The sequence below is a fragment of the Apiospora marii genome (assembly GCF_038362585.1).
Source record: "Apiospora marii strain CBS 49790 chromosome Unknown utg000009l_segment0_segment0, whole genome shotgun sequence".
Classification (NCBI taxonomy): domain Eukaryota; kingdom Fungi; phylum Ascomycota; class Sordariomycetes; order Amphisphaeriales; family Apiosporaceae; genus Apiospora; species Apiospora marii.
The window spans coordinates 928,048-953,092 of NW_027117381.1; the positions used below are offsets into that span (position 1 = coordinate 928,048).

Sequence of the window (25,045 nt, forward strand, 5' to 3'; positions counted from 1 at the left end):
CACCGATGTGCAGAAGCTTGTCGAGTTTCGCCGACCCCTTTTTGTTGATTTGCTTGCCCCGGTTTGGGCCGCATTCATTGTTACGTTAACGTGGAAAGAGCTGGCGCATTCACTGCTACTTCGCCGTGGTAAGAACCAGAATTACTTCTAATACCGCCGACCCCTTTCGTATACCCCCCGAGAGTTAATGACCACCAATATAGAAAATACTGTCGAGTTTCACCGACCCCTTTCGTGCGCCCTCTTCGAATTGGTAAGCACCGATGTGCATGTGCAATATCGCCGACCCCTTTTTGTCTGCACACCTGCCTCGGTTTGGACCGACCGCATTCACTGCTGCTTCACCGTGGGAAGAGCCGGAACCATTTCCAATGCCGCCGACCCCTTTCGTTTCAATAGACCAAATGCCCGAAGGCTACCGCCGACCCCTTTTGTACGCCCTCCGAGACTTGATAGGTGCCAATGTGTAGTATCGCCTACCCTTTTTGTCTGTGTACCTGTCCCGGTTTGGACCGTATTCACTGCTGCACCATCGCGGAAAGAAAAAAAAACTGGCGCATTCACTGCTGCGTCAACGCGGAAAGAGCTGACGGAATCTCTTTCACTACTGGCGGCCCCTTTCGTACGCCCTCCGAGATTTCGTAGGTATCGATGAGCAATATCTCTGACCCTTTTTGTCTGCGTACCTACCCCGGTTTGGACCGCATTTATGAGGAAAACAAGTAATTTGGTAGGAAACAACCACATGGAAAAGGGCTTCACTGCTGCATCAGCGCTCAAAGAGCCTAAGTCACATTTACTATCGCCGATCCCTTTTTCAGTCCTACCTTAGGCAAGCTTGGCAGGTAAATGCACAGTCACTACACAGCGCCGAACGTGATACTCTGGCAGTCATGGATTATTCAACACGCATAGAATGTCACGCGGCTCTTCAGTTGCAAGAACATTCCCCGTCAGTACTCACTGGCATCTTCCCTTTCGTCCAGTGGAGAAATAGAAAAAGCTAATATGGGGCAAAGCCTCCAGAATCTGGTACAAGGGTGACGACCTCAGCGGCCAAATTCTCGGCAGCCGCTTCCACGAGCCGGGCGTGGGGCCCTCTCTGCCTCACGCTTTGGAATTGCACGCCGACCGGGTCCATTTCAGTAACTTCCTGCTGCCCCGTCTATCTTTCCTGGTCTACCTACTAACCGCATGAAACTGCAGCGATCTACAACAGCCGAGGCCCCTGGAACATCTACGACACCGGTGACAAGGTCAACGGCAAGTGCAAGGGAGACACCTCCGGCCACTTCGAATGCGGCGAGGTCCAGGGCCAATCGCTCTTCAAGTGCGTGGGCTGGGCCCCTCCCTGTAACCTGCTGGGCATGAACTAGAGCCCGCGGCGTATTACGGGCGAACGGGCGACAGTGAGGTCGCGCCGGGTGGACGAGTCCGTGTGTTGGGACTTTGACGAGGGGACATCCGAAAGACAGGCTGCGGATCGCACCAACAGGTCAACTTCATCACGCCCGAAGTCAAGATTTCTATTAGAGAGGGGATGGGGGACAAGGATATTGCACCCCCTCTAAGGGGACTGGCTGACTGATAAGGTGTTGACATATCTCATTACTTCTGCTACTTCTACATTTCTAAAAAGAATAGAATTCATCTAACTACTAGTCTTGAGTTTTCTTTCGAGTGCATGCAATATTGGGGGCGACAGGTGAGTTGCCCAAGGGGCGGTTCGACTACATGCTTCCGTACTCAGCCTCCGCCCCCGGTCAGATTGACGTCAATGCCAGCCTCCAACTGGCGACTCCTTATAACCATCGCTCGATCTATCCTGCTTTGGGGCTTGTCCCATACATAGCATTTGCCCGGGGAAGAGTCCGGTCGCCGCGCGCACAACTGACCAGACCAGGGGCCAGCACCAATCGGCAGTGACTTCATTTCCTCACCCACGACCCCGGATCACCCGCATTGCCACAGACTCGGTACAGTGTGTGGGGGGAAAGCACAGCACATACGTAGGACGGAGAAAGTAGCAAATTAGCATGGCTTAATTGAAGGTACTCTGTATAATGTACATTATTCGTCGTCCTGTCTGGTTCGTTGCCTTTTCTTGATCAGCTTCCCTCGCGTGACCGTGGGAAGACTTCAGGACTCCCCCGGCGCGTGATCCGATTCGCTCGCCTAACCACCGTCGTTGCGTCGCCAAACAATTGACCAGCCAATCATACTTCATCCATCAAGCTGAAGCATCTGCAGCTTGCTGGTTCAGGACGGACACGAGCGCGCCTCCCAGCCAGGGCAGGGCTCAGCTCCGCATGATCTCACGATCCCAACCGATGCTCTTGACGCAGCTGTCACAGACGAAGTTGTTGATGTCCAGGTTCTCGTGGTGGTAGTACGGGCAGTCGCTCAGGACCGCGAACTGCTGCTTCCGGGCCGTCGGGCAGCTGATCTCGAACTGCTGCTGGTAGTTGATGGAATGGCAGCCCTGGCAGACCCGGCGCAGCGCTTTGGATGGACACATCTTCTCTGTCGGTGTATGCCTGTTCTGTTGGGCTTCTCAACGCCAGGCGAGTTTCTAGTAGGTCCTAACAAGATTATATGGAGTCTTGAAATGATTATGAAGTATATCCTCTAGCGATGATGGTGATAAGGACCAAAGTAAGTTTTGTAGTGTTATGTCGCTCGAGTGCGTGTCTCTCCAAGGGATGCCGAAGTTGAAAAGGAGTGTAATGGCTCTCATGCAGATGCCCAACGTCATTAGCGGCTGATTACAATTGGAACGATATGCGAAAATGAAAATAAAAAAGGTCGCTCAGTCAATGATAGGAGCTGCTTTATAGATGTATGAAGGGCGCTGGTATATTGGCGTTGGTCTTGGTGGTGTTATTTTGGTGGCTGATACGTTTCGTTGGCTGTCTGATGAACAAAAGTGGACGGGGAATAGGTTCTTGGTGAAGCAGCAAGAGAGCTACGACTCTTCTATATATACCTACATACGTATGTCTATTTATATAGGTAGGGGGACGAACGGACCTCAACTCCGCCCATGCCCATTAACCCCACGAAATAATGTTGGACCTGGTCTCGATGACCAGCTTTGGAGTTTTCCTCGCTTTCAAAAAGCTGGGGACAATGACCAGCGTTTGGGGGTCGCTGGCGGAATAGCTGGGGCAATTCTGTGGGTCCAGACTGGAGGGACAGCTCCGGCCTGTTTGCCGCTCTGGCATCGGCTCGCCTGGTTTGGTCCGGCTTTTCAATCGAGATCCAATCAAGGGCTCAGGTTCGGTACTGCCAAGAACTTGGCTGGTTGACTTATCGCATCTGGTGGTCACATGGGCAAGTTTTCGACATGAAGCCGCGACGTTCAGGTGTTGGGAGATGGCTCCCAAATCTCCTTATCTGCTAGATCTTCAACCTTTTTTCCGCTGGAGCAAAATACTGGAGAGTGACATCACTGGGCAATTCTAGGGGTCCTAACCCACACTCCCCGGGAGCTCCCCCCTTTCGTCCCACACCACTGACCTTAGACAACGGGGAAACTCTTATGATGAATACGGGGACTCGTTTGCGTATGGGGTAATTGTCGGCCGGTAGTGCATACATGTCAGACCATCAGATTGCCGGTGAAAATATCTCTCATATAAACTCGGGAGGAGGGAAGGCAGGGCCGCGGCAGTAGCAGGGCGGAGGGAAGCCGTTGACAACAAATTAACTTGACTCGGTGTGACGCTCCTATAGTATGGTAGCAGTGCCAGTGCCCCTGTTTGCATTGCGGCTGATGCGCTACAATGCACACCCAACAACTTGTTCGTGCAACCTGCTTGATTGATTCGCAGCGTCCACCACCTTGCGAGAACAGGCACTGGGCGCACCAAGAGCTGCGGGATCACAAGCGGTGTTTCACCTCTATATATGAACACAATAATGTGTATTGTCGCACAGAGTATCGATGATGATGCGCGAGCCAAGCGAGCCAAGACGTGGACGGCAGGAAGCCTGAGGCACAACCATGGCTTTGCTGCCCGCCTATCGTACGAATCTACGGAGTAGGTTACATAACTTCGTCGCGTTGGCCAGCCACCAGCGGCAAACAGACGCCTGTACACGTGCGGCGAGGATGGCGTTGAATTGCCAACGGCTCCTTCACCACCATGACGAGGATGGCAGACCGCCCAACGCCCTCCGGAAGATCGGCATCGACAAGGTTGCGTGCAACGGCATCGCGAGTCATGGCCCCCTCGAACGAGCGCTGGCCGACAAACTTATGTTCGTTCGTCATCCAGCGGGCCCCGACTGCCCCGACTTCAAACTGTCCTCTTGCGCGCCTTGCCTTGCCTACGTAACGTTCTTTTTGGGGGGTGATCTCACAGCGAATGCGGCCTAGGTATTCGCCAAGGACGGGGAAAGAATAGTGGGAACAAACGGGCGATCCAGCTTGCCAGCCAAAGCTCGAACTCAGAAAAAACACTGGGCATCTGGCACGTCCCGAGCGAAATCGCGAGAACAAGCAACGACAAGCGGGAGATACCCGCGCACCACTTTTCTGGGTTTCCTTCAGCTTGCTACCTTGAAGGTTTGCTACTGCAGGTACGTCAATTGATCGGTCCTGTCAAATGAGCCTAGAAACGCGACCGCTGCGATATAGGCGATTGCTGACAGATCAATTGATCGAAACTATCCCGTCTCTCTCTGTTCATTTCGTAGTTGCGACTTGGTAGAAGAGCACACGAACTTAGCAATTGGTATCACCTGTCTGTAACATGGGGTACGTTGCACCACTGACGGGGTTCATCCAATGCGTGGCAGTGCACTGTTCAGTTGCTGGGTGGTGGTGTGTTGGGCTAGATGCTTCTTTCATGCATCGTCGCCTGGGCGGTTCGCTCGCTACAAGTCGCAGCACGAAACCACCGGGATCCCAGCCTATCGTGGGTGACAATGCTTGTCAGATGAATGCCCTCTCGGGCGACACACACACGCGCACTATCTCTCTCTCTCTCGGAAGTGCAAGACTTCCGGTCAGCAAGATTAGAAGATTAAGGAGTTGATAGTTTGGATAGTGTGTAGGAGCGGTCGAGGCCCCGCTTGGATAGGTACCTCCTAATGTATCAATCATCGTGGGAGGAGCTCTAATGTACATGCCAGGCCTGCAGATGTCCACGCACTTACCGAAGGGGCGGAGTCCACGCACTTACCGAAGGGGCGGAATTTCTATTTCCATTACCGAGCGCTCTCTGGTTAGGATTCCATAGATGAGGGTGCCGTCGTAATACTGACAGAGACGCAGAGAGGCTGGCAGGCTGGGCTGGTAGTTGCGAGGCTCGGGATCAAGCGTCGTCATCACCAATTTCTAGATTTCGCCGTTGGCTCCCAAGCTCTGCAGGACCGGTGTTCCTAAGTAGTAAGCGCCCGGCACGGCTCATCCGAAGGCAGCAGCTGGCCAGGTTGCTTGTGCATGGAAATGTTTGACGATAGGAGCCAACTAATAAGCTTGATGGACACTAGCACCACTGCGCCACGCTTCCGTTTCGCATTTGATAGGTGAGTCCGGCAGAGTTGGGAGGCCTTGCGACCCGAGACCCAGAGGGACGAAAGAGGCACAGCTGAAGAGTTCTGTGACATGTTGTTTTAGTGCCAATGATCGTTGCGCCCAGCCCCCGGCAGCTAAAAGGGCTAGCGAAGGTCAGCCCCAGTCTCTGGGTAATTGGGGATATTTCTTGGCATCTTTTCCCATTTCTTGGCCCGAACTGCACGCTTCAGCTGGACCTGCGGCAACCTTCTGATCGTCAACCCATAGAAACATCAGATATAGAAAGGAAGTCTGGGCGCCCGTCATAATTCCTTGCCGTTTCCATTCATTGTTTACCTCATCGTTTTGTTCTTTGCACCACCTCTCCGTCGTCGCATCTTCTCTTGCCAAGACGCTCCCGCCCTTTGTGGAGCGAGCGGGCCTTGTGTCTTTGTGTCGCCAGTAAACAATATCACGGCCTAGAGCTACACTTTCGGTAGCACAGCGTTCCGGACCCCTGGCTGGACAAGAAGCCGGCTTCTACTTCTGCCCTTCTCTCGACCTAGAAGACCTAGAACGACATTTTCTCACGATCCGATATACCTAATTGGAATTCCTGGTATTGAATCCAGTCAATACAATACATACACCCACCAGCCCCTCCAAGAACCCATCGAACAAGCATTTGGGACCCTAGCCAGACCCGAACCATGAAGACCGTTGCAACACTAGCGACAGTGTCGCTGATAGCTTCGGCCGCCCACGCGCAGGTTGTGCAATTCGATATTGCCAAGAGATCAACACACCCCAAACGGCAAGGACTGAACAAGCGGGATGCCACAACTTACGAAGAGACCATCAAGAACGACGTGAACCGGGGAGGTTACTTTGCGACAGTATCGGTCGGGTCCCCGGGGCCAAAAGCTGACCTTGCAATTGGACACGGGCTCGAGTGATATCTGGGTTCCGTCGAGCAGTTCATCAGTATGCACAAAATCCTCTCCGTCGGGCGGGTCTAGAGGAGGCGACGGCGAGTCTTCGGCAGGAGATGACGATGGTTGCACCCTCGGGTCATGTAAGTCCCCAATCAGTTTCCCTGTGCTGGCCCACGCGGATTGGGTAGCTAACGTAGATGCGTACAGTCGATTCCAGCAAGTCGACGTCCTTCAAGATAGTCGGCCAAAACCTCTTCAACATCTCCTACGTCGATGGCAGTCATTCTAATGGCGACTATTTCACCGATGACTTCGAGATTGGCGGCGGCAAGCTCACCAACGTGACGATGGGTCTGGGGCTCGATACCGATATACCGTATGGACTGATCGGAGTTGGGTATGCGTTGAACGAGGCCATTGTTGCCGACACGCAGAAAGCGTCGTCGGCTTACCGCAATCTGCCGGTGCAGATGATGGACGAGGGCCTGATTTCTACGAATGCCTACAGTCTGTGGCTGAACGATCTGGATGCTAGCACTGGCCAAATCCTGTTTGGCGGTGTCGATACCGAGAAGTACGAAGGCGACTTGTCGGTCATCAACGTCCAGAAGGACTCGCAGACTAACGCTTTCACGTCCTTCATCGTCGCTATGACTTCGTTGACCGCCAACTCTCCCTCCGGTTCTGATACGCTCACAACCCGCCAGTTCCCCATCCCTGTTGTGCTGGACTCTGGCACCACTCTTAGCTACCTCCCCACCGAGCTTGCTGTTCAGGTCTGGAAGGAGGTCGGCGCCGTGTACGACACCTACACCCAGATGGCCTTCGTTCCCTGCGGAATGGAGAACAGCAAGGGCACCTTCGAGTTTGGATTCGCCGGCCCCAACGGCCCCAAGATCAGCGTCGATATGACCGAGCTGGTCCTGGACATCGCTGAGGGCGCCGACGTCCCCAAGTTCCAGTCGGGCCAGTATAAGGGCCAGCCCATCTGCCAGTTCGGGATTCAGAACTTCACCAGCGAGCCGTTCCTCCTGGGCGACACGTTTCTCCGATCCGCCTACGTCGTCTACGACCTCGAGAACAACCAGATCGGCATGGCCAAGACGGACTTCAACTCGAGCAAGACCAACATTGTTCCTTTCCCTAGCAAGAGCGCTGCCATTCCCAGCGGCACCGTCGTCCAGAACCAAGTCGCCGCCACAGGATCCGGCGATGGTTCGGTCGCGCAACCTACGTACGCCGCTAGTAAAGGCTTCCAGAGCGCGGCCGGCATCGTCCCTGCCTTTGAGTGGGCACATATGGCCGTGGTAGGGGCAACGACCGTCTTCATGCTCGCCGGCAGCGGGCTGTTTCTCTGGTAATTTATTCACGAGTACACACACACGTTTATGCATATGTTCATGATCTGGCGTTTTAGCGAGTTATCGAGGTGTCTAATTTGTCTTTTGCTTCATGTGCGTTTGCATTCAACCGAAGCCGCTGTTCCTGGTTGCGGGAACGTAGAATAGGAAGGAGCCGTGGGTGGATGATTGCGCTGCCTTACCACCACGGCGGCATGTATACAAACCAACCTACATCCACATCTTTGAAATTCCCCGATTGACTTTGAAACGGTGATCAAAACTGAGGAACCTAAATATTTTCATTAATAGCAGCCCTATCTTCTTTTACCGTGTAGAGTGTTTTGCATGCCTGCTGCTAGGTGCGAGCCATTGGTGTTGGCAGCATGCTTCCCGATATGATGCACAGCGCTGCGGGCCATTGATTGGCAAGTACCCACAACCAACCCCAGTGTCTTCAGCCAGTGAGCGACCCGGGCTATCCCGACAGGCAGCTCGAGCCACACGCTAAAAGTCAATCGGAAAGTTATGTGCGCCACAGGAACAAGGGTCGAGAAATAATTTCTAGAGTCAATTGAGGAAAGCTGTTGTTGAATTCCGCGATTGAAGATCGCGACGACATTCTGGGGAGGCAATTCCACTCTCTTTCTCCCTCTTTCACTTGATTTGTTCTTCTAGACCGTTCCTTGGTTTTACATCTTCAACATGAGGGGTGCTAGAGCTGCCCTCAGTCTGGCCGACAGCCGGCTGTTGACGTCCAAATGCAGCGCCCGCTTCATGGGCATTGCGTCCCAGGCGTCCTCAGGAACCCCCCAGATGCAATGGCGACAGGCCCCGCTGCAGATCCAAGGTCGCCGATACTTCAATGTCTCGAGGCCTAGGATGGCGGTCGGCGGAAACGTCGCCGCCGCCGCCTCTGCCGCCTTGAAGAAGGCCGCCGAGGAGGCCGCCTCCCTCACCCCCGAAGCCGTCTTCGCCAAGATGAGCCCCGACGAGAAGAAGCGACTGTCCAAGGTGCGAAACATCGGTATCGCCGCCCACATCGACAGCGGAAAGACGACCGTCACCGAGCGAGTTCTCTTCTACACCGGACGAATCAAGGCCATCCACGAGGTGCGAGGCAAGGACGGCGCCGGCGCCAAGATGGACTCCATGGACCTCGAGCGAGAGAAGGGTATTACCATTCAGTCTGCCGCGACCTTCTGCGACTGGAAGAAGGTGGAGAATGGCAAGGAAGAGACGTACTACTTCAACTTGATCGATACCCCCGGCCATATCGATTTCACCATCGAAGTCGAGCGAGCGCTGCGTGTGCTGGACGGAGCTGTCATGATTCTGTGCGCCGTCAGTGGTTGCCAGTCGCAGACAATCACTGTCGATCGCCAGATGAAGCGGTACAACGTCCCCCGAATCAGTTTCGTCAACAAGATGGACCGCATGGGAGCCAACCCGTGGAAGGCTGTCGATCAGATCAACTCCAAGCTCAAGATTCCCGCCGCCGCCATCCAGGTCCCCATCGGCGCCGAGGACCAGTTCAAGGGTGTGGTCGATCTGATCGACATGAAGGCCATCTACAGCGAGGGCCCGAAGGGTGTTAACGTCCGAGTTACCGACGAGATCCCTGAGGAGGTCAAGGCATTGGCCGAGGAGAAGCGACAGACACTCATTGAGAAGCTCGCCGACGTCGACGACGAGATTGCCGAAATCTTCTTGGACGAGCAGACGCCCACCCCCCAGCAGATCAAGGATGCTATCCGCCGAGCCACAATCGGTCTGAAGTTCACCCCCGTCATGATGGGCTCCGCTTTGGCCGATAAGTCTGTCCAGCCTATGCTGGACGCTGTCTGCGACTACCTGCCGATGCCTGCCGATGTCGAGAACGTGGCCCTGGATCGTTCCAAGGATGAAGCAAAGACCAAGCTGGTGCCGTACAACTCTTTACCGTTTGTCGGCCTGGCGTTCAAGCTGGAAGAGAACAACTACGGTCAACTGACATATATCCGAGTCTACCAAGGTACTCTGAGGAAGGGTACCTACTTGTTCAACTCCCGCAACGACAAGAAGGTGCGCATCCCTCGTATCGTGCGAATGCACTCCAATGAGATGGAGGATGTGGACGAGGTTGGCGCTGGTGAGATTTGCGCCGTCTTCGGAGTGGAGTGTGCCTCGGGAGACACATTCACTGATGGTAACCTCCCCTACACCATGTCGTCCATGTTCGTACCGGATGCCGTCATGTCGCTGTCCATCAAGCCCAAGAAGAGCACCGACGCCGACAACTTCTCCAAGGCCATGAACCGATTCCAACGTGAGGACCCCACTTTCCGACTCCACGTCGACGAAGAGAGTGAGGAGACCATCATTTCGGGTATGGGTGAATTGCATCTCGAAATCTACATCGAACGTCTGCGCCGTGAGTACAAGGTCGACTGTATCACCGGTCAACCTCGTGTCGCTTACCGTGAGACCATCACCCAACGGGCCGACTTCGACTACCTGCTCCGTCGCCAGAGCGGTGGTCCTGGTGATTACGCCAAGGTTGGCGGCTGGATCGAGCCCAACCCTGACAGCACGGAGGCCAACGCCTTCAGCAACCAGGTTGTCGGCGGTGTCATTCCCGACAAGTTCATTTCTGCTTGCGCCAAGGGTTTCGAGATTGCGTGCAACAAGGGTCCCCTTCTCGGCCACAAGGTCATTGGCGCCAAGATGGCCGTCAACGACGGTGCCACCCACGTTACTGATTCGTCCGATTACGCCTTCTCCCTGGCCGCCCAGATGGCCTTCCGCAAGGTCTTTGACGAGGCCGGCGGTGTCGTCCTGGAGCCCCTCATGAAGACGACCATCACGGCGCCCAACGAGTTCCAGGGTAACATCCTCATGCTGATGAACAAGCGCAACGCCACCATCATCGACACTGAGATTGGCAGCGAGGACTTCACCCTCATCTGCGACTGCTCCTTGAACGCCATGTTCGGCTTCTCCAGCCAGCTGCGCGCGGCTACCCAGGGCAAGGGCGAGTTCAGCATGGAGTTCAGCCAGTACGCCGCTGCGCCCCCGCATCTGCAGTAAGTAACCCCTGGACACGAATCCAATCCTAATGTCTCCCTGTTAGGCAATTGATAACTAACAACCATTACAGGAAGGAGCTTGTCGCCAAGTACCAGAAGGAGCTCGAGGCGAAGCGAACCAAGTAAAGGAACTAACGACGACATGTTCTTGGATGACGAGAGATCTTCTCTTAATGAAGCATATCGAGGGGAAAGGTTTGGGACTTCGGCGTTGGCCGAAGTTTTACTTAACTCATGATGGTGTATTATTAGCATGTACAGCATTGTGACGACACATATATTCCCTGCTACATCAGAAAGTTGTAGACGGCATAGAGGAAGATATGGTTTGACGATGGATGGAATTGGAAGGGCCCCCTTTTTCTGATCTAGGGAGAACAGAAAAGAAAGGAAAATGTATATAATGAGACTTCCGGTTTGGGGGCCGCTGGATCACGGTGATGAACGATGGACATATGAAAGAATCAAAGACACTCTTCTCTTCACTCTAACGCTTTTTTATTAGAGGCTGTATTTTGGTCGGGAACCTAATCTTCGTTCTGCATCATTTCCTGCACCGATCTTCATCCGTTCATCCGCCCATCTTCTGTCGTCCAGCTAAGCGTTGTTTCCACCACCGGCGATGACCTGGTTGGCATCGTCGAACATGCCATCGGTCCACTGAACGCCATACTTGGGTTCGTTCCAGTGGAAGATCGATTTGAATGCTGCCCGGACTGCCTCTTTGATCGGGTAAATCGTGCGAGGGGCGGTCTCATCCATGAATTCCTCACTAATTAAGGAATAAGGGGTTAGTATATGCGAACTTGCTGGGAAGGGGAATACACGTACACATTATCACCAAGTTGGCTCCGAACCTCGCGTTGAATCTGCTCCTTTTGCTCCGCAGTCAGGTTGGCCAGGGCAGGGGTATTGGCCAGGAATGCGGCGATGTGAGGTTTTGCCTTCTCGAGGCGTGCCCATTTGCGCTGGTGGCGATTCGCTAACTCGCCGCTGGTTGCCGGCTGGGCGGCGTTGTTGTTGTTGTTGTTGGGGGCGGACATGGTGATTGGTGATTTGCGCCTAGAAGGGAGGGTGTGTTGGCGAGAGTTGTGTGGTGGTGGATGAGGTTGAGTGGTTCTGTGTCGGCGACTTCGAGATCTATTTATACGGGATTTCTGGTCGTGATATTGAATGGTGGTGTTCTGGTATTGAATCGAGGAGTACTGGATTCAATTTACTGTATGGAATATAGCGTCTCCTTACGGAACGTTGCGTGACAGGTGGTATTCAAGGGGGGAAAATGATGTGTACCGTTGGATGTATTCACGCCTCAGGGTTGTTGCCGGCTGTCCCTCTGGAGAGGTTGACCACTGGGCATAAAGGAGGTTACGAGAGCAAAGGAAGCAAGTTGAGCGACGGAGCTTGTGGTCTTATGAATGATGTGTGTGATTGAGTGGTTCTGGCACTGACGATGCAAGCACTCAGCATCGTGAACAAGAGAAGATTGAGGTTCCAGTAACATAACCACTTTTACATGGACATCACACGACCTTCACGCAATCTTGGCTGTATAGGGCACAGGTGCCATTTCTTATGTTATTCAATGGGCTTTGTACCGGTCTCAAGGGATGTTCATCGAGACCGCCGACCGTCTGAGACCGCCGACCCTCAGTACAACTGACAATCAAGTCATGGGCAACTAAAATGCTGAGACTGGCCACATTACAGTACAGGGTGAAATCATTGGTATCCTAATGGACGAGGTCGAATTTGATACATTGTTGCTGAGATACTGTAATAGGAGACCAAGGAAGGGCTTGGGAGGACTCAGGGATTTATAGCTATTATCCGTATCAGTATTCCCAAGTGGAAATCTGGGAAGGTGTTTGGAGACAAGCCATGTAGTCATATCAGGAGTCATTTCGGTTGCGTCTTCTGGAAATACTCAAACCTAGTAACTGCCGTTTGCTGTGAATGTCGCGTTGGGATGAGCAAGCCATTGTTCACGGTCCTGATGACGGGAATATAGGGCTGCTCACAGTCCATTCTTTAGACAGCCAGATCACGGATTCTATACACTCCTACTGAACAGGGCCAAATAGGCTTGCTAGTTGTGTCAAGGGACCCTTTGAGCTATCAAACATTGTGAACGAAAGATAGTGGACAAGCAAGGATGATGTTTTCTATCTACGACTGTGGTCCAATGGGCGAAGACGACAAATCCACCCACGCCTGCCGTTATTCATGCCTGTCAGTTGCTGTCCTGATGCCATCCCATGCTCAGTGGTGCCTGTCAAAGCCTCATATTCTATAGGCAGACAGGCAGAATTGTGTTAGACACTTAGCAGCGATCAGCCAGCCAGCTGATTGCGCGATCCTTCGACACATATCAAGCTTCAATCCTTGCCCGAAGCCGGGGCATCCTCCATCTCATCATCACTGTCGTCGTCAGGCACAGCGATGTTCTGGAAGAAATCCTCTTCCTTGTAGAACAACTCCTCCAGGACGGGCTCGTCGATCACATTGTCGAAGCTGTCGACGCGCTGGCCCTGCTCATTGGTGCTGGAGACACCAATGCCCTTGAACACGCCCAGATTATCCCGGAAGACCGTCATGATGGCAGAATGGGCCCGCGTTGCGTAGGGGTATAGGGCCCGAGGAGGACTGTTGTCCATGAAGGTATTGCTGTCGATCGGGAACCAGACCGTCAGTCAGCGCGTTGGTCTTGCAAATTTGGGAAGGGTGAGAGAGGCGACATTGATTGCAGGTGAATTAACTTACATGTCGTCGGTGAGGCACTTATCAATAGCCATCAGAAGCTGCTGCTTCACATTCTCGTCGCCAAGAAAGATGAAGGCAGTCTCCTTCAGCTGCTCCTTGACGACGACGTTGACGCGCTGGCGTCTCTGCCAGACACGCATCGGGCGATACTTGAGATCGCCGCTTGTCAACTGCGCCGGAGCAGCAGCCGCACCACCGCTTCCGGAAGCAGCAGTGGTCTGACTGCCACTAGTCGCGGCGGCCGCGCGGGTAACACGCTTGGTGCTCTTGTGAGGTGTCTGATTCGTGGGAGAATGAGGATCGGGTCAGTAATCTACTTTCGCCGAATGAATAAGTATGGATGCACTTACATCAGCCATCTTGAGTCTTTTTTGTAGCGCACTGGTTGCGATCGCGAAATCGGATATGTCGATCGGGTTAGAGGATGCGTTGGGGAAACAGACGGTTCGTTGTTCGGGGTGGAATTATTCAGGAACGCGGGAAGAGGTCAAGCTTATGAATAAGTACTATAGTACCAAACGGTATGCGACGCATAAACACGTCCGCTTCACGGCCACTTCACTTATTGTTCACGGCTTGAGAGCTTAGTCACTGGAGGAAAGGTAAGCAGTGCCGAGCCCGTCCTTATGCCCCATTGTCCCCTTGCTGCTGCTAGCGCCTCTATGTGTACAATCAGTGCTTGCTTGTTATAGAGGTCGTATTGTTTCTGCATCGTCAGAAGCTCTTGTGTTGTCCATCTGCCATGTGACCTACGCTGCCCGGAGCCTCGACCCTAAAGCTTATAGCTACGTGACTGCCAAGTGGCATCTAATAGAAGCACCTCCATCTAGATGGAAAGCTCCCATCCAGAACCAAGACCTTCAGTCTTGAAGGGCATCGTCATCACTCCCAGCCTCACATGAAGATTTTGGTAATGGTCCACTGGCTCTCCAGTTCCTTTCGTGTGTAAGACCGCTGTGAGTTGGTCCTCTTTTATGGTTCTGCTCACATACATGAAATGCCGTATACACATCCAACAAATAAAACCTATAGTACACGTGTTTGACGCTTGCTTGATTACTTGACTACATTGCCTTCTGTATGACCAATTGACCATGTGACTGATGAGACGCCTGATGACCAAAGAGGAGTAATTGCATAGGTCATGGTTGCCAGACATCCTACATGTGGCCATTGTGATAGGGTGTCGTCATCAACCGTGAATAAAGTAGGATGACTACTTTGCATTGTCACTCACCATCTGACGGGGCGAGTGTCGAAACTATGCAATAGGTCCAAAGCCTCCATCGCATCTAGCATGTCCATCAAGCATTTCGGAACCGGCTCGTCCTCCCCCTGGACCGCGTATTGTCCCATACCATCTGCCAATGACGACTTGATGGCTCTCCTGGCCTCTCTTTCGTACGGGAACACCGCCCCCGCTGCGTTTGTCTTTATGTGTTGTTCGCTAGAGACCACAGTCAGCTTAGACATTGCCTACAGCAAGCCAGCTCACAGCAGAGCTTCGCTGTCGCCGTGAGACTTCGGAGCAGAACTTACACGGCGTTTGAGATCCGGACTTGGACCAGTGCCCATAAGCCTCGCCGCGCTCTCCCTGAAGAAGTGCCGAGCAATGGCTTCGGTCTTCTTGCGCTTAGCCCATATTGGTCGATAAGCACTGGGGCTGCTCATAGCAGCCGCGTAGTCGATACAGTTCGTCATGATTAATGGAATCAGATACGATAACCTCTGTGGGGACAGCTTGCATGATGGCAGGGTATGAAGCGTTTTGCAGGTAGTATATGAATTTGTTCTTTAAATATATGTCGATAGAATAGAGTCTTGCTAGCGGATAAAATATATAGAATAATTTACCACCTGAACGTTTTACGAGGCTGGGGAACTCTGAATTAGACTTGGTTGTAACTCAGGCTTCCGAGCAGAAAGCAAAGTATACTCAAACCTAAATAGGTAGTGGGGGTTGTAGTTATTGAACTCCTGGCCAGGCATTCCTCGAAGCCAATGATCCAGACCTTTTTGAATCCGCGGAGTCCAGTACAGGGGGAAGCAACATCTCTTGTTGGTCGATGGTGGGGTGTGATGCGTCCATATAGTCAAGGGAGTTGTGGAGGGTACTCGAGTGCGAAGATGTGCGCGCTGGAGTTTGGACAGCTCGCCAGGGATATTGGCTTTGGCTGGCTCAAACAGGCCTTTGGGTTTAGTATAGCCTTGGAACCGGTGTCGTGCTTCCTCCAGATATCAGCGGCTGGATTGCATGTGTAGGACAAGATCCGAGTCGTGGACTTGACGGGGTGTCGCTGCATCCGCCCTTGGCAATGGCGATGAAGGTTCTGGTTGTTTGAGTCCATATTGCCCCAGATGGACGTGTAAATGCACAAGGGGGTTGCAGCGATGATACCTGGTATGAACCGAACAAGTAAAACAGACCAAGAAAAAAAGAAAAAAAAGGGGGAGGAAGAGACGGGGAGAGAAAGAGAAAAAGCAAGGTAGCAGGGTAGAACTCAGGCAGACCACTACTTGTCGTCCTTTCAGGGTTCTCCTGCCATCTCGAGCTGACAGGGATGAATGGGTCCGATATATTGGTAATAGGTCCATGGGAGAAGGCTCCGGATTGGCCCGAGTCTGCTACTGAGACGCTGGCCTTGGCGCTTTGGAAGAGCCATCTAGCCAGATGCTTCCATGTCTACGCTATGAAGAATGGGATGCTGATGTCATCTAGACAAGATTATGACAATATCCCGACGATGGAACAAGTTGCGGATGCCTTTCGTCAAAAGCACGCACACGCCGATAGACGTACTGCATTATCAAACTTGGCCTCGATACCCACGATTCGGTGCGTGCTCAATGGCGCCCAGGCGTATCTTGACACCATATACAGCCAAGGATACTGTGGTCAAGAGGCCTATGCTGGTAGTGTCCACCTTTGGGGAACAAATGCTCTTCGCACAAGGCGGGGTGGTGTGTGTGTGGTGATGTATCAAGTATTACTATGGAGAATCAATTAGATCGAGTCACTCGCAGAACAGGAATCAAAGATGCTGCTTTGGTGGAGCCCAATTTTTGTTGGCTGTGTAACACGCAATGTGCCTCCTAAGTAGGTATGGTCTCTGTAGGTAAGCACATGTAGGGTAGCATATCACACTGCGGTTGGGAGGTTGGCAGTTGGTAAGCCGAAAACCACGTACCCTTGCAATTTAAGATTGGCAACAGGCAATCGCGGTTGCTTTGGGTGCCGGTCCGAGCAGCCAGTTCGACAGTACGCGGCAATGTTGCAACTCCAGCTGCAGCCTGCCAGCGGGGAACATGATCGTCTATTCCAACTGGATACGGTTATAATTAGACGTAAGGCCGGATCCGGATCACCCCACCTCCCCACCCCAATGGCGGGGCTTGAGACATCACCGTAGGGCAGCGGGTTTTGTTGGTTCTTAGAAACTATGTAGCTAGGATGTAGCTAACTACATGTGTTATTGAAGTACATGCATCATGCCCTGTCATATGGATGTTGCCAATCAGACTGGAATTTCTGGCACCGTTGGGTGGTACATATTGCAGCTGCCTTGATTGATGCCTACCCTAGGGACCGACAAAATGGCTACAGGGCGAGTTCGTCCAACGTCTTTCTCTCTTCCATCAAGCCCGCGTTCACCTCTCTACTCTCCCATCGAGAATGGCCCCGAACTTTGATGTTACTCCTCAGAAGGAGGGTAGCGTACCCTCGTATCTCTATCGCCAACTCTTCTTCACTCCTCAACAAGTGGCGGGGGTCAGCCTCGAGGGTAAAACGGCAATTGTGACAGGCTCCAATTGCGGGGTTGGCCTCGAATGCAGTCGCCAGTTACTGGATCTGGGCATCTCTAGACTTATTCTGGCAGTCAGGAGCCGGGAACGAGGCCAAGCTGCTGCTGCCGACCTCTCGCGCGAGAGGAATCCCGCGGGCCGCAGCATCGAGGTCTGGGAGTTGGATCACCTTTCCTATGACTCAGTTCGCGCCTTTGCAGATCGTACAAGAAGCCTCGAGAGGATAGATCTCGTCATCCTCAATGCCGGTAGCCTCCCGGCGAAGCAGACCCTGAACCCCCAGACCGGTCACGACGAATGCGTCCAGGTCAACTACCTATCCATGTGCCTCCTGCTCGTCTTGCTCCTGGATGTCATTAGGACGAAACCAAACAGTCAGCCCACTCGCATCACCATCACCTCTTCTGACGGCGCTGCTTGGACTAAGTTCAGCGAGAAAAGGCAGAAGCCTCTGATTTCCGCACTCGATAAGCCGGAACACTGGAGCGCCCTTGATCGCCAGTTCCTTGCCAAGCTTCTGGGCCAGTTCTTTGTTGCCAAGCTCGCCACCGTGGTTTCCCCCTCCATGGCCGTCATCAACCTAGCGACACCCGGCATGGTCCACGACTCGAATATGAACCGTGAGACAAAGGCTCAACTGGCGAGCAAAATCGTGGAGCCGATCCGACGCAAGCTAGGATACACTTCTGTAATGGCTGCCCGTCTCATCTTAGACGCGGCAGTCAACCATGGACCAGAATCACACGGTCAGTACCTCTCCGAACAGAAGATTAAGCCGTAAGTCTGTCTCATCCTGACCCTCTCGATCTCTTTCTGGCATACTTGAACTAATACACGACGCCATACGAAGTATGGCACCAATCGTTTATACCACTGAAGGAGAGGCGCTGAGAGATCAGATATGGGAAGAGACATTGGCAGAATTCAGCTTCACCGATATCAGGAACATCATTGATAGGTTTAAGGGAATTGACGAGGCCTGAAAGCTGGTCTCAAGCAGCCGACAGTTAAGGTTCGCTTTCTTTGTGCCTGGTTTCCAACGAGCAAGCGTTCACAGCATCACAAACTCCGAGCAGTGGGAAAACCCACAGAACTAGATAATCAGCATCCTGACTTCTTCTGGTTGTATTACTCTCATGTTCAAAGATATCAAGCAAATGGGGGGTGTTGTGGTTTTTATTTGCTGCGGACTCATACCCAGAGAGGACTCACCACGTTTACTGAGCTCGCACGCATTAATTGCTATCATCAAGTGGTAAGACGTTACCATGTTGATATGAGCACCATCAACGACCTGGCAGTAACTACCACTACATATGCATAGCCTATAAGACTTTTCATCTCTGCCACTTGATTAGCAAATCAGACACAGTAACATGTGCCAACGCATAATATTACGTTTTCTAAAATAGGTAGCCAAGGCCCTGTGAAGAGTCAGTGAAAGATGTCTGTATTATCAGAGTGGTTGTCCAAGTCCCCAATTCTATAGCTGCCAATACAGCACCCTCCAAGAGGTCACGAGCTATGCACCCGAATTTGCCCACAGTCACAAACCTCGAAATTCTCACGAATGGATTCCCCTTTGGATTCAACGCATCTCCCTCCGAACCCAATGATATTATATACAGAGCAACCCGTACTTTTCCTTCTACAATCATTATGAAATATCGAATACGCGGCGCCTATATTCACACCAAAACCATGTATTCACCAACCAAGGGCCGCATGAATAAAACCTTGAATCGCCGACACAGAATCACCCACCTTAATCCTCCGTCACACACCTCCCTCCAATAACACATAGCGACACCACATTATACCAACCCTTCTTAGACAATATCTAACAACCGTTTCTTTTCTTAATACATTCACTATAGAATATGGAATACGCAGCGCTTGTATTCACGCCAGGACGTTATATTCACATCAGGACGTTATATTCACATCAGGACGTTATATTCACACCAGGACACGATGTATTCACCGACCAAGAGCCGCATAAATAGTTCTCAAATCGCCGAACCAGAATAATTCAACTTGATCCTCCATCACACACTCCCCTCCAGCGACAGCACATAGCGACATCACACCATAACACCCCTTTTCAGACAATGTCCAACAACCAAGGAAACGCCGCCGCACAGCCGGCTACCAGCGCCGAGCTAAGACATCTACCTCAGCGCCGATGGGAACGTATCCAAAAGTGCAAACCATATGTCGCCGAGTTCTTGGCTAGCACGCCCGCCACCGCCGGCCTCACCAATGCCCAGAAGGATGAAGTCCTCAAAGAGGTTAAGTCCCAGCTTTACGATAACGTGTAAGTACTATCACCTCTTGAAATTCACACCCTGAAATTCACACCCTTCCCCCTTTGTTTATGTATACATGTATACTGACGTTTTTTCTTATGCTTAGAACCACCTTCATGGATCTGAACCCGCCGCGTTCCATCTACCCTATGAAGGAGGCAGTACGCGCCATCCTTAAGACCATCTTCCACTGGAACAACCCCAAGTACGGCGTTCAGTGGGTTGCCGGCATGTTTGACGACAACCCTCAAGCCCCTGGCGCGGCCGCTGCTCAGGCCGCTCGCGACGGATCCGGTAACGATGCTTAAGACTCTGGAAGTACCGAACGATAGCCGGTCGCGAATTAACGGGCGTGGAACGGGATCCACCGACGAAAGGACGGATTTGAGATACCCATGGCGATAGTATTAGAGAATTTCCGCAAATTACACCACATTCACAATCTGCAAATAGGAGTACCGAATCATTGCCTCAATTCAGTGACTATCTGTGATCCTTGTATACGACTACCTGATGTCACCGGGCAGATTCTCATTGCTATGCTCTAGGTGTTTCCTATCACATCTGCATCACCATTGATCCCCGTCGACATTGCCGTGTGTTCTCAAGTCATGTTTTCGGCCTAGGCCTTGACGCACTTGTAGGACTGGAAGTCCTGGTAGATGGTAGGGATGGTTGGGACCTCACCCTCGGTGTAGGTTCGGCTGTCGCCAGCGCAACTGGCGGACCTGAAAAGAAAACGAAGTAGCATGTCAGTATCATATGGTTCAGGCGCGGCGACGATAACACAAGCGGACGAGGAAATTGAGCGGCCCAAGAGATGGTTTGGGGCAGTGGTGGTCGGAACTTCTCACTTACATGTAGACGGTGCATTTGTAGCCCTTGTAAACCTTTAGCGACTTGATGGTCTTGAAGGATACAGCCTCTGTCAATGAGAAAGGCAAAGACAGCCTGTTGTCAGCACAAGAATCGATGTCGCAGAACAAGGGGGAAAGAGCAGAGATTAGTCACTCACCGCAATGGTTCAAGCTGCTGTCGTCGTCGCGGTTGCAGTTGCCACCGAAATCATCACCGGTGCAATACTTGAAGATGGTGTCCTTGGCCTTGCCAGCAAGGGCATCAGAGACAGCGTCAGGAACGGGCGAAGCCAGAGCCAGGCCGGCAAGGGCGGAGAGGACGGGAACAATGGCGAAGAACTGCATCTTGGCGGTGTTTGAAGCTTGAAAGACTGAGTGGGTGGAAAGAGAGGTCTGGTGTTGGAAACACTGGAATGTTGAAATGATTGACTGTGGGAGATGTTGAAGCTTTGTGCTGCCAGGAGTTTGTGGTTGTGGTTGTAGTGTTGAAGGAGAGAAGTGCAAAAGGAATTGGCAAAGCAGCTGGCTTTTATATCTTGACTTCCCCAAATTGATGATTCATGCCTCGAGTCACCCGACAACATGGCAGCAAGGCCAAGGTGAATTGGCTCCTGCCATTCTGATGCCATGTTGCCTGCGATTGCGGGCGTCTCCACCGCTCCTTCTCAGGCCCGGCCAAAGTGATGAGCGCTGCAGCAACCCATGACTGGCTGCGCTTTCCAGTAACGCAACATGGACAGCACGTGCCCCAGTCCTATCCTCACAATGAACCTTCTAGCAGAGCGTGTGACAAGTCCGCAATTGCTGGTGTTGGAATGTGCGCATGCAATTGCGGTTGGTGAGCCACCATCATGGTCATCTATTTACTGACTACAGTCACTGTCCATAATGTTGCCATTATGGCCCGCCGCCGGTTCAATGATGAATAATAGGTTCACCAACAACTCCATCACCTTACCTGTGGCTTCTGTGCTGCTAGGAGGTACCTGCATAGTATTCAATGTTCAGGACATTGCTCTGTCTCCTGCTCAGTTCCCATGTGGGAATACCATGGTCTGATTAGTGAGCAACGGAGATGGCATCCTATCCATGGTGCTGGTTCGAAATCGCTTTTTTAATGTCCTGACTCCACGTCATATCCCATACTGGGTTTCTGTTAGGGCCGATCTCTCCAACCTGCAATATGGAAAGTAGTAGGTCACGAGTGTGCAGGCTGCAATTCCAACCATGGTCCAAGTTTCCCATGGCCAGCTTTGGTTGGTCAATTCCGATAAGATGCATATTTCCCTTGTCCAGTACCATTGCCACGTGCCTCAATGCCTAAGCTGTAGATACTGCCCGATAAACTTGGACTGGGAGGAACGACAAAGTGATGACAGTCAGCACCCCCTACAGGTGACCATGGCCTACTAAGGTACCAGCATATCTTTTTACCGAGTCACCGCAGTTGGCGTGACAGACCAGCACCCGGGTTGAAAATCAAGAAGCCTTTGATGCTAGAATTGCATGCAACAGAGATGTGACAACCCGCTGGCTGTAAGCTTAAGCTCTAGGTACAGTCTGTCCGGACAGGAGAGTGGTAGCCTGAGCATAGAATAGGTAGGTCACGATATCACTCGACATATCAAAGGGAACCACCTCCCTCCAGAGCGAACTTAAGTGTGGCGACGATACCACAATGGACGCTAAACGGGATCGAGCGGCATAAGAGTTGGGTTGACCGTATCGATTACTTGGTTATTCTTTGGCATGAGAGCGGCGCTGAGTTCGTCGTAGACAGAGGGCACCACCGGTAACAAACTACGACGTGCGACCAGGTGGTATGGGATTCCCCCACTGATCATTAGCCCTGACCTGGTCCATGTTCTAGTAGACTATCAACCAGATGGAGGTCATGATGGAGATCAATGTCCCGCACCAAGACTTCGCCATGGACGTGCCTAAGGCGTTGTTCCCAGCCGGAGCAGATCTGACGCTGCCGAACTTAGGCACTCAATATACCGAGGCAGGCGAGAACATGGTGAAGGATTGGGTTGAGCACGCGCTGAGAGAACTAGGCCTCAACCTCGACCGTGCCCAGTACAGAGTGTCACGGTGCTACAAGCGGTGCTCTATTTCAACCGGCCAACCCGACCCCAAAAGGACGGTCTTGTCAAGTCAGCGCTTGGCTGTCTACTAGAGCTTATCACCACCCCTTACACAGGGGTGTTGTCAAGTTGAATGCGCTCCTGGGCTCCTTCTTTGGAGCCATTGCCAAAGGGTAGGAGATTACGGAGAATGGCAAACTCCCCATTCTCGAGAAGGTCATGAAATTCCGACGAACCCAGTACCGCGATGCCATGGGCAGAGTCTGGACCTTGGCAACGGTGTCCCGAGCGGCGCAGAAACAAGCCGTTCACAACTAGCAAGTCCATGCTGTTTAGATTTTCTGACCACTCCATGCGCGCCATGGGCCCTTTTCGCCGCCCCTCTCGCCGCCCCTCTCGCCGCCCTTTTCGCTGTCCTTCGCCGCTAAAAAAAAGTTTAATGGTTAAGAAATATTTTATTATTATTAAAAACTATATAAACGAAAAAGAATATTAAAAATTAATATAAAAAAATTTAAAAAGATTTATAAACGTTTTCTAAACGAGGGCGGCGAAGAGGGAACGACAGGGCGGCGACAGGGCGGCGAAGGGGCGGCGACAGGACGACGAAGGGGCGGCGAGAGGGGCGGCGAAAGGGGCGGCGAAAGGGGCGGCGAAAGGGGCGGCGAAAGGGGCGGCGAAAGGGGCGGCGAAAGGGGCGAAAGGGGCGCCTTCACCACACTCCGCGATATGCGTGAGCAAGCCGCCGTTTTCGGTCACGATCGCAGTGCCACGCCGTCCGCTGGTGTCCCCGCCGTTTCGCAGACTCCCGGCCAGCCCGGGCACTGTCGACAACCGCTTAGCACCTCATATAACCCCTACCGAGGCTGCAATTTACCTTATGTACTGGCATGCCAGTATTACTCCCTCTAGTTGCTACAAGCCCATCTCTCTGGTAGTAGCAGTCTAGTATTCCTTTAATCCTTACTGTCGGCTGTTATTCTGACAACTTTCACAGTATATCACGTCGGGTCACAATAGAGGAGAGATATTAAGATGCACACCATATTTATTGAGGCACTATTGCTGGGAGAGTTGCCACTATACGAATCCGGGAGTCTAGTCTAGATCTCAGTGACAAAATAGCAACTTATCGCTTCCCCCATATCGCTAGCTCTCTTGGTGGACATCTTCATTGACTAGGAGTAATTATGTGCATTTTAGGCAATGAGTGTGCGGTCTGTGTATACCCTTTTGGTCAGAACTACACGTCTGCCAAAGGTCACATCACCGCCAGTCGAAAGCCGGGTCTTCATGACGTCGTCAAAGCAGTTATCATAGCCATCAACGATGGCTTTGACGCCGTGTCATGTAACCATTTATGCACATTAATCCTCCTCATCCTCCTCAGCCTCTTCGGGCAAACCAGCCTGCCACTCGTTCTCATCGTAGTCGCAAATGTCCGGGTTCCACTGGATGGTCATGCGGACAGCATTGAGAACTGCGGCCTCGTAAGGGTACAAGGTCCGCGGGGCACTGTTGTGCATGAAGTCGAGGCTAGATAGACAAGGGAAATCGGTCAGTCTATGCTGCAATGTCAGGGGGGAAGTGTCTTTGTGCGGTGACCACGTAGTCTACGCGGTCAGCGCTCAACGTTGTGTGCGGTGACCATGTAGCCTACGCGGTCAGTGCTTCACGTACATGTTCTCACGAATGGTCTCCTCGATCGCCTCGCGGATGCGGTTCTGGTTGGCCGCAGACAGAACGGCGAATCTCGGCGATGCAGCAAGGATTCGCTCCATGGTGGCGCGGGCTCGGACACGGCGCTGGTACACCCGCATGGGCATGAAATCCAGGTCGGCAGAGGTCTGAGCCGCAGGGGCAGGGTTGGGCTGGGAGCCGTCGTTGTTGTCCTGATTCTGGGACTGGTTGTTGCTGTTCTGGCCCTGGGCAGCAGAGCGGGTGGCACGCTGTTTACCCTTGCGGTCGGACATCTTCAGGACTTCGTTCGCGTGTCGTTGTTAGTTATTCTCGGAAGAGAGGCGCGGCGAGTTGCTGCACAGTCGGCGAGGCGCTGCAGGGACGGCGATGTGTTGCAGAGTCGGCGAGATGTGTGTTGAGGGGTGGTATGGAGGGAGTCTTTTATAGCTAGAAAATTGCTGCTAATCGAGGAGCTGTATTGAATGTACTATTGAATGGAGAACAATATGGCACGTTGAATCGATTGGAACACTGTATTCACTTGGGCTTCACGGTTCTCGTACCGCCTTATAGGAGTTTTGCGAGAATAAAATTGAATGCAGATAACAGCTTAGCTAGACGCCGACCGAGGTTCAGTAGTAAGGCTTGTGGGAGAAGATAGCATCCATTACCTCCCCGTTCGCTTGGTCGTACTCAAAT

The 25,045-nt window shown here is 52.4% G+C and overlaps 13 protein-coding genes across 13 annotated transcripts; 6 read left to right on the top strand and 7 right to left on the bottom strand.

The window, feature by feature from the left end:
- Positions 1 to 893: 893 nt before the first annotated feature.
- Positions 894 to 1,376, top strand: PG985_011792 (uncharacterized protein; the record flags this gene model as incomplete). Its single annotated transcript, XM_066831559.1, has 3 exons — positions 894 to 952; positions 1,027 to 1,145; positions 1,207 to 1,376. The coding sequence occupies 3 exons, from the start codon at positions 894 to 896 to the stop codon at positions 1,374 to 1,376; spliced, it is 348 nt and encodes a 115-aa protein (XP_066679609.1).
- Positions 1,377 to 2,299: 923 nt separating this feature from the next.
- Positions 2,300 to 2,518, bottom strand: PG985_011793 (uncharacterized protein; the record flags this gene model as incomplete). The annotated part of the gene is made up of 1 exon (XM_066831560.1): positions 2,300 to 2,518. The coding sequence occupies one exon, from the start codon at positions 2,516 to 2,518 to the stop codon at positions 2,300 to 2,302; it is 219 nt and encodes a 72-aa protein (XP_066679610.1).
- A 1,596-nt stretch (positions 2,519 to 4,114) lies between these two features.
- Positions 4,115 to 4,381, top strand: PG985_011794 (uncharacterized protein; the record flags this gene model as incomplete). Its single annotated transcript, XM_066831561.1, has 1 exon — positions 4,115 to 4,381. The coding sequence occupies one exon, from the start codon at positions 4,115 to 4,117 to the stop codon at positions 4,379 to 4,381; it is 267 nt and encodes an 88-aa protein (XP_066679611.1).
- A 1,832-nt stretch (positions 4,382 to 6,213) lies between these two features.
- Positions 6,214 to 7,799, top strand: PG985_011795 (uncharacterized protein; the record flags this gene model as incomplete). The annotated part of the gene is made up of 3 exons (XM_066831562.1): positions 6,214 to 6,372; positions 6,401 to 6,578; positions 6,646 to 7,799. The coding sequence occupies 3 exons, from the start codon at positions 6,214 to 6,216 to the stop codon at positions 7,797 to 7,799; spliced, it is 1,491 nt and encodes a 496-aa protein (XP_066679612.1).
- Positions 7,800 to 8,483: 684 nt separating this feature from the next.
- PG985_011796 (elongation factor G 1- mitochondrial precursor) lies at positions 8,484 to 10,972 on the top strand (the record flags this gene model as incomplete). The annotated part of the gene is made up of 2 exons (XM_066831563.1): positions 8,484 to 10,843; positions 10,918 to 10,972. 2 exons carry the CDS (start codon positions 8,484 to 8,486, stop codon positions 10,970 to 10,972), a joined length of 2,415 nt encoding a protein of 804 aa, XP_066679613.1.
- Positions 10,973 to 11,443: 471 nt separating this feature from the next.
- On the bottom strand, positions 11,444 to 11,889 carry PG985_011797 (uncharacterized protein; the record flags this gene model as incomplete). Its single annotated transcript, XM_066831564.1, has 2 exons — positions 11,444 to 11,618; positions 11,678 to 11,889. 2 exons carry the CDS (start codon positions 11,887 to 11,889, stop codon positions 11,444 to 11,446), a joined length of 387 nt encoding a protein of 128 aa, XP_066679614.1.
- A 1,335-nt stretch (positions 11,890 to 13,224) lies between these two features.
- On the bottom strand, positions 13,225 to 13,968 carry PG985_011798 (uncharacterized protein; the record flags this gene model as incomplete). Its single annotated transcript, XM_066831565.1, has 3 exons — positions 13,225 to 13,513; positions 13,610 to 13,887; positions 13,960 to 13,968. 3 exons carry the CDS (start codon positions 13,966 to 13,968, stop codon positions 13,225 to 13,227), a joined length of 576 nt encoding a protein of 191 aa, XP_066679615.1.
- An 874-nt stretch (positions 13,969 to 14,842) lies between these two features.
- Positions 14,843 to 15,310, bottom strand: PG985_011799 (uncharacterized protein; the record flags this gene model as incomplete). Its single annotated transcript, XM_066831566.1, has 2 exons — positions 14,843 to 15,056; positions 15,105 to 15,310. 2 exons carry the CDS (start codon positions 15,308 to 15,310, stop codon positions 14,843 to 14,845), a joined length of 420 nt encoding a protein of 139 aa, XP_066679616.1.
- A 1,972-nt stretch (positions 15,311 to 17,282) lies between these two features.
- On the top strand, positions 17,283 to 18,396 carry PG985_011800 (uncharacterized protein; the record flags this gene model as incomplete). The annotated part of the gene is made up of 2 exons (XM_066831567.1): positions 17,283 to 18,190; positions 18,264 to 18,396. The coding sequence occupies 2 exons, from the start codon at positions 17,283 to 17,285 to the stop codon at positions 18,394 to 18,396; spliced, it is 1,041 nt and encodes a 346-aa protein (XP_066679617.1).
- Positions 18,397 to 19,524: 1,128 nt separating this feature from the next.
- PG985_011801 (uncharacterized protein) lies at positions 19,525 to 20,030 on the top strand (the record flags this gene model as incomplete). The annotated part of the gene is made up of 2 exons (XM_066831568.1): positions 19,525 to 19,730; positions 19,829 to 20,030. The coding sequence occupies 2 exons, from the start codon at positions 19,525 to 19,527 to the stop codon at positions 20,028 to 20,030; spliced, it is 408 nt and encodes a 135-aa protein (XP_066679618.1).
- A 314-nt stretch (positions 20,031 to 20,344) lies between these two features.
- On the bottom strand, positions 20,345 to 20,924 carry PG985_011802 (uncharacterized protein; the record flags this gene model as incomplete). The annotated part of the gene is made up of 3 exons (XM_066831569.1): positions 20,345 to 20,450; positions 20,581 to 20,647; positions 20,738 to 20,924. 3 exons carry the CDS (start codon positions 20,922 to 20,924, stop codon positions 20,345 to 20,347), a joined length of 360 nt encoding a protein of 119 aa, XP_066679619.1.
- Positions 20,925 to 23,203: 2,279 nt separating this feature from the next.
- PG985_011803 (uncharacterized protein) lies at positions 23,204 to 23,961 on the bottom strand (the record flags this gene model as incomplete). Its single annotated transcript, XM_066831570.1, has 2 exons — positions 23,204 to 23,490; positions 23,916 to 23,961. The coding sequence occupies 2 exons, from the start codon at positions 23,959 to 23,961 to the stop codon at positions 23,204 to 23,206; spliced, it is 333 nt and encodes a 110-aa protein (XP_066679620.1).
- A 72-nt stretch (positions 23,962 to 24,033) lies between these two features.
- On the bottom strand, positions 24,034 to 24,639 carry PG985_011804 (uncharacterized protein; the record flags this gene model as incomplete). Its single annotated transcript, XM_066831571.1, has 2 exons — positions 24,034 to 24,202; positions 24,347 to 24,639. The coding sequence occupies 2 exons, from the start codon at positions 24,637 to 24,639 to the stop codon at positions 24,034 to 24,036; spliced, it is 462 nt and encodes a 153-aa protein (XP_066679621.1).
- Between the last annotated feature and the right edge of the window lie 406 nt (positions 24,640 to 25,045).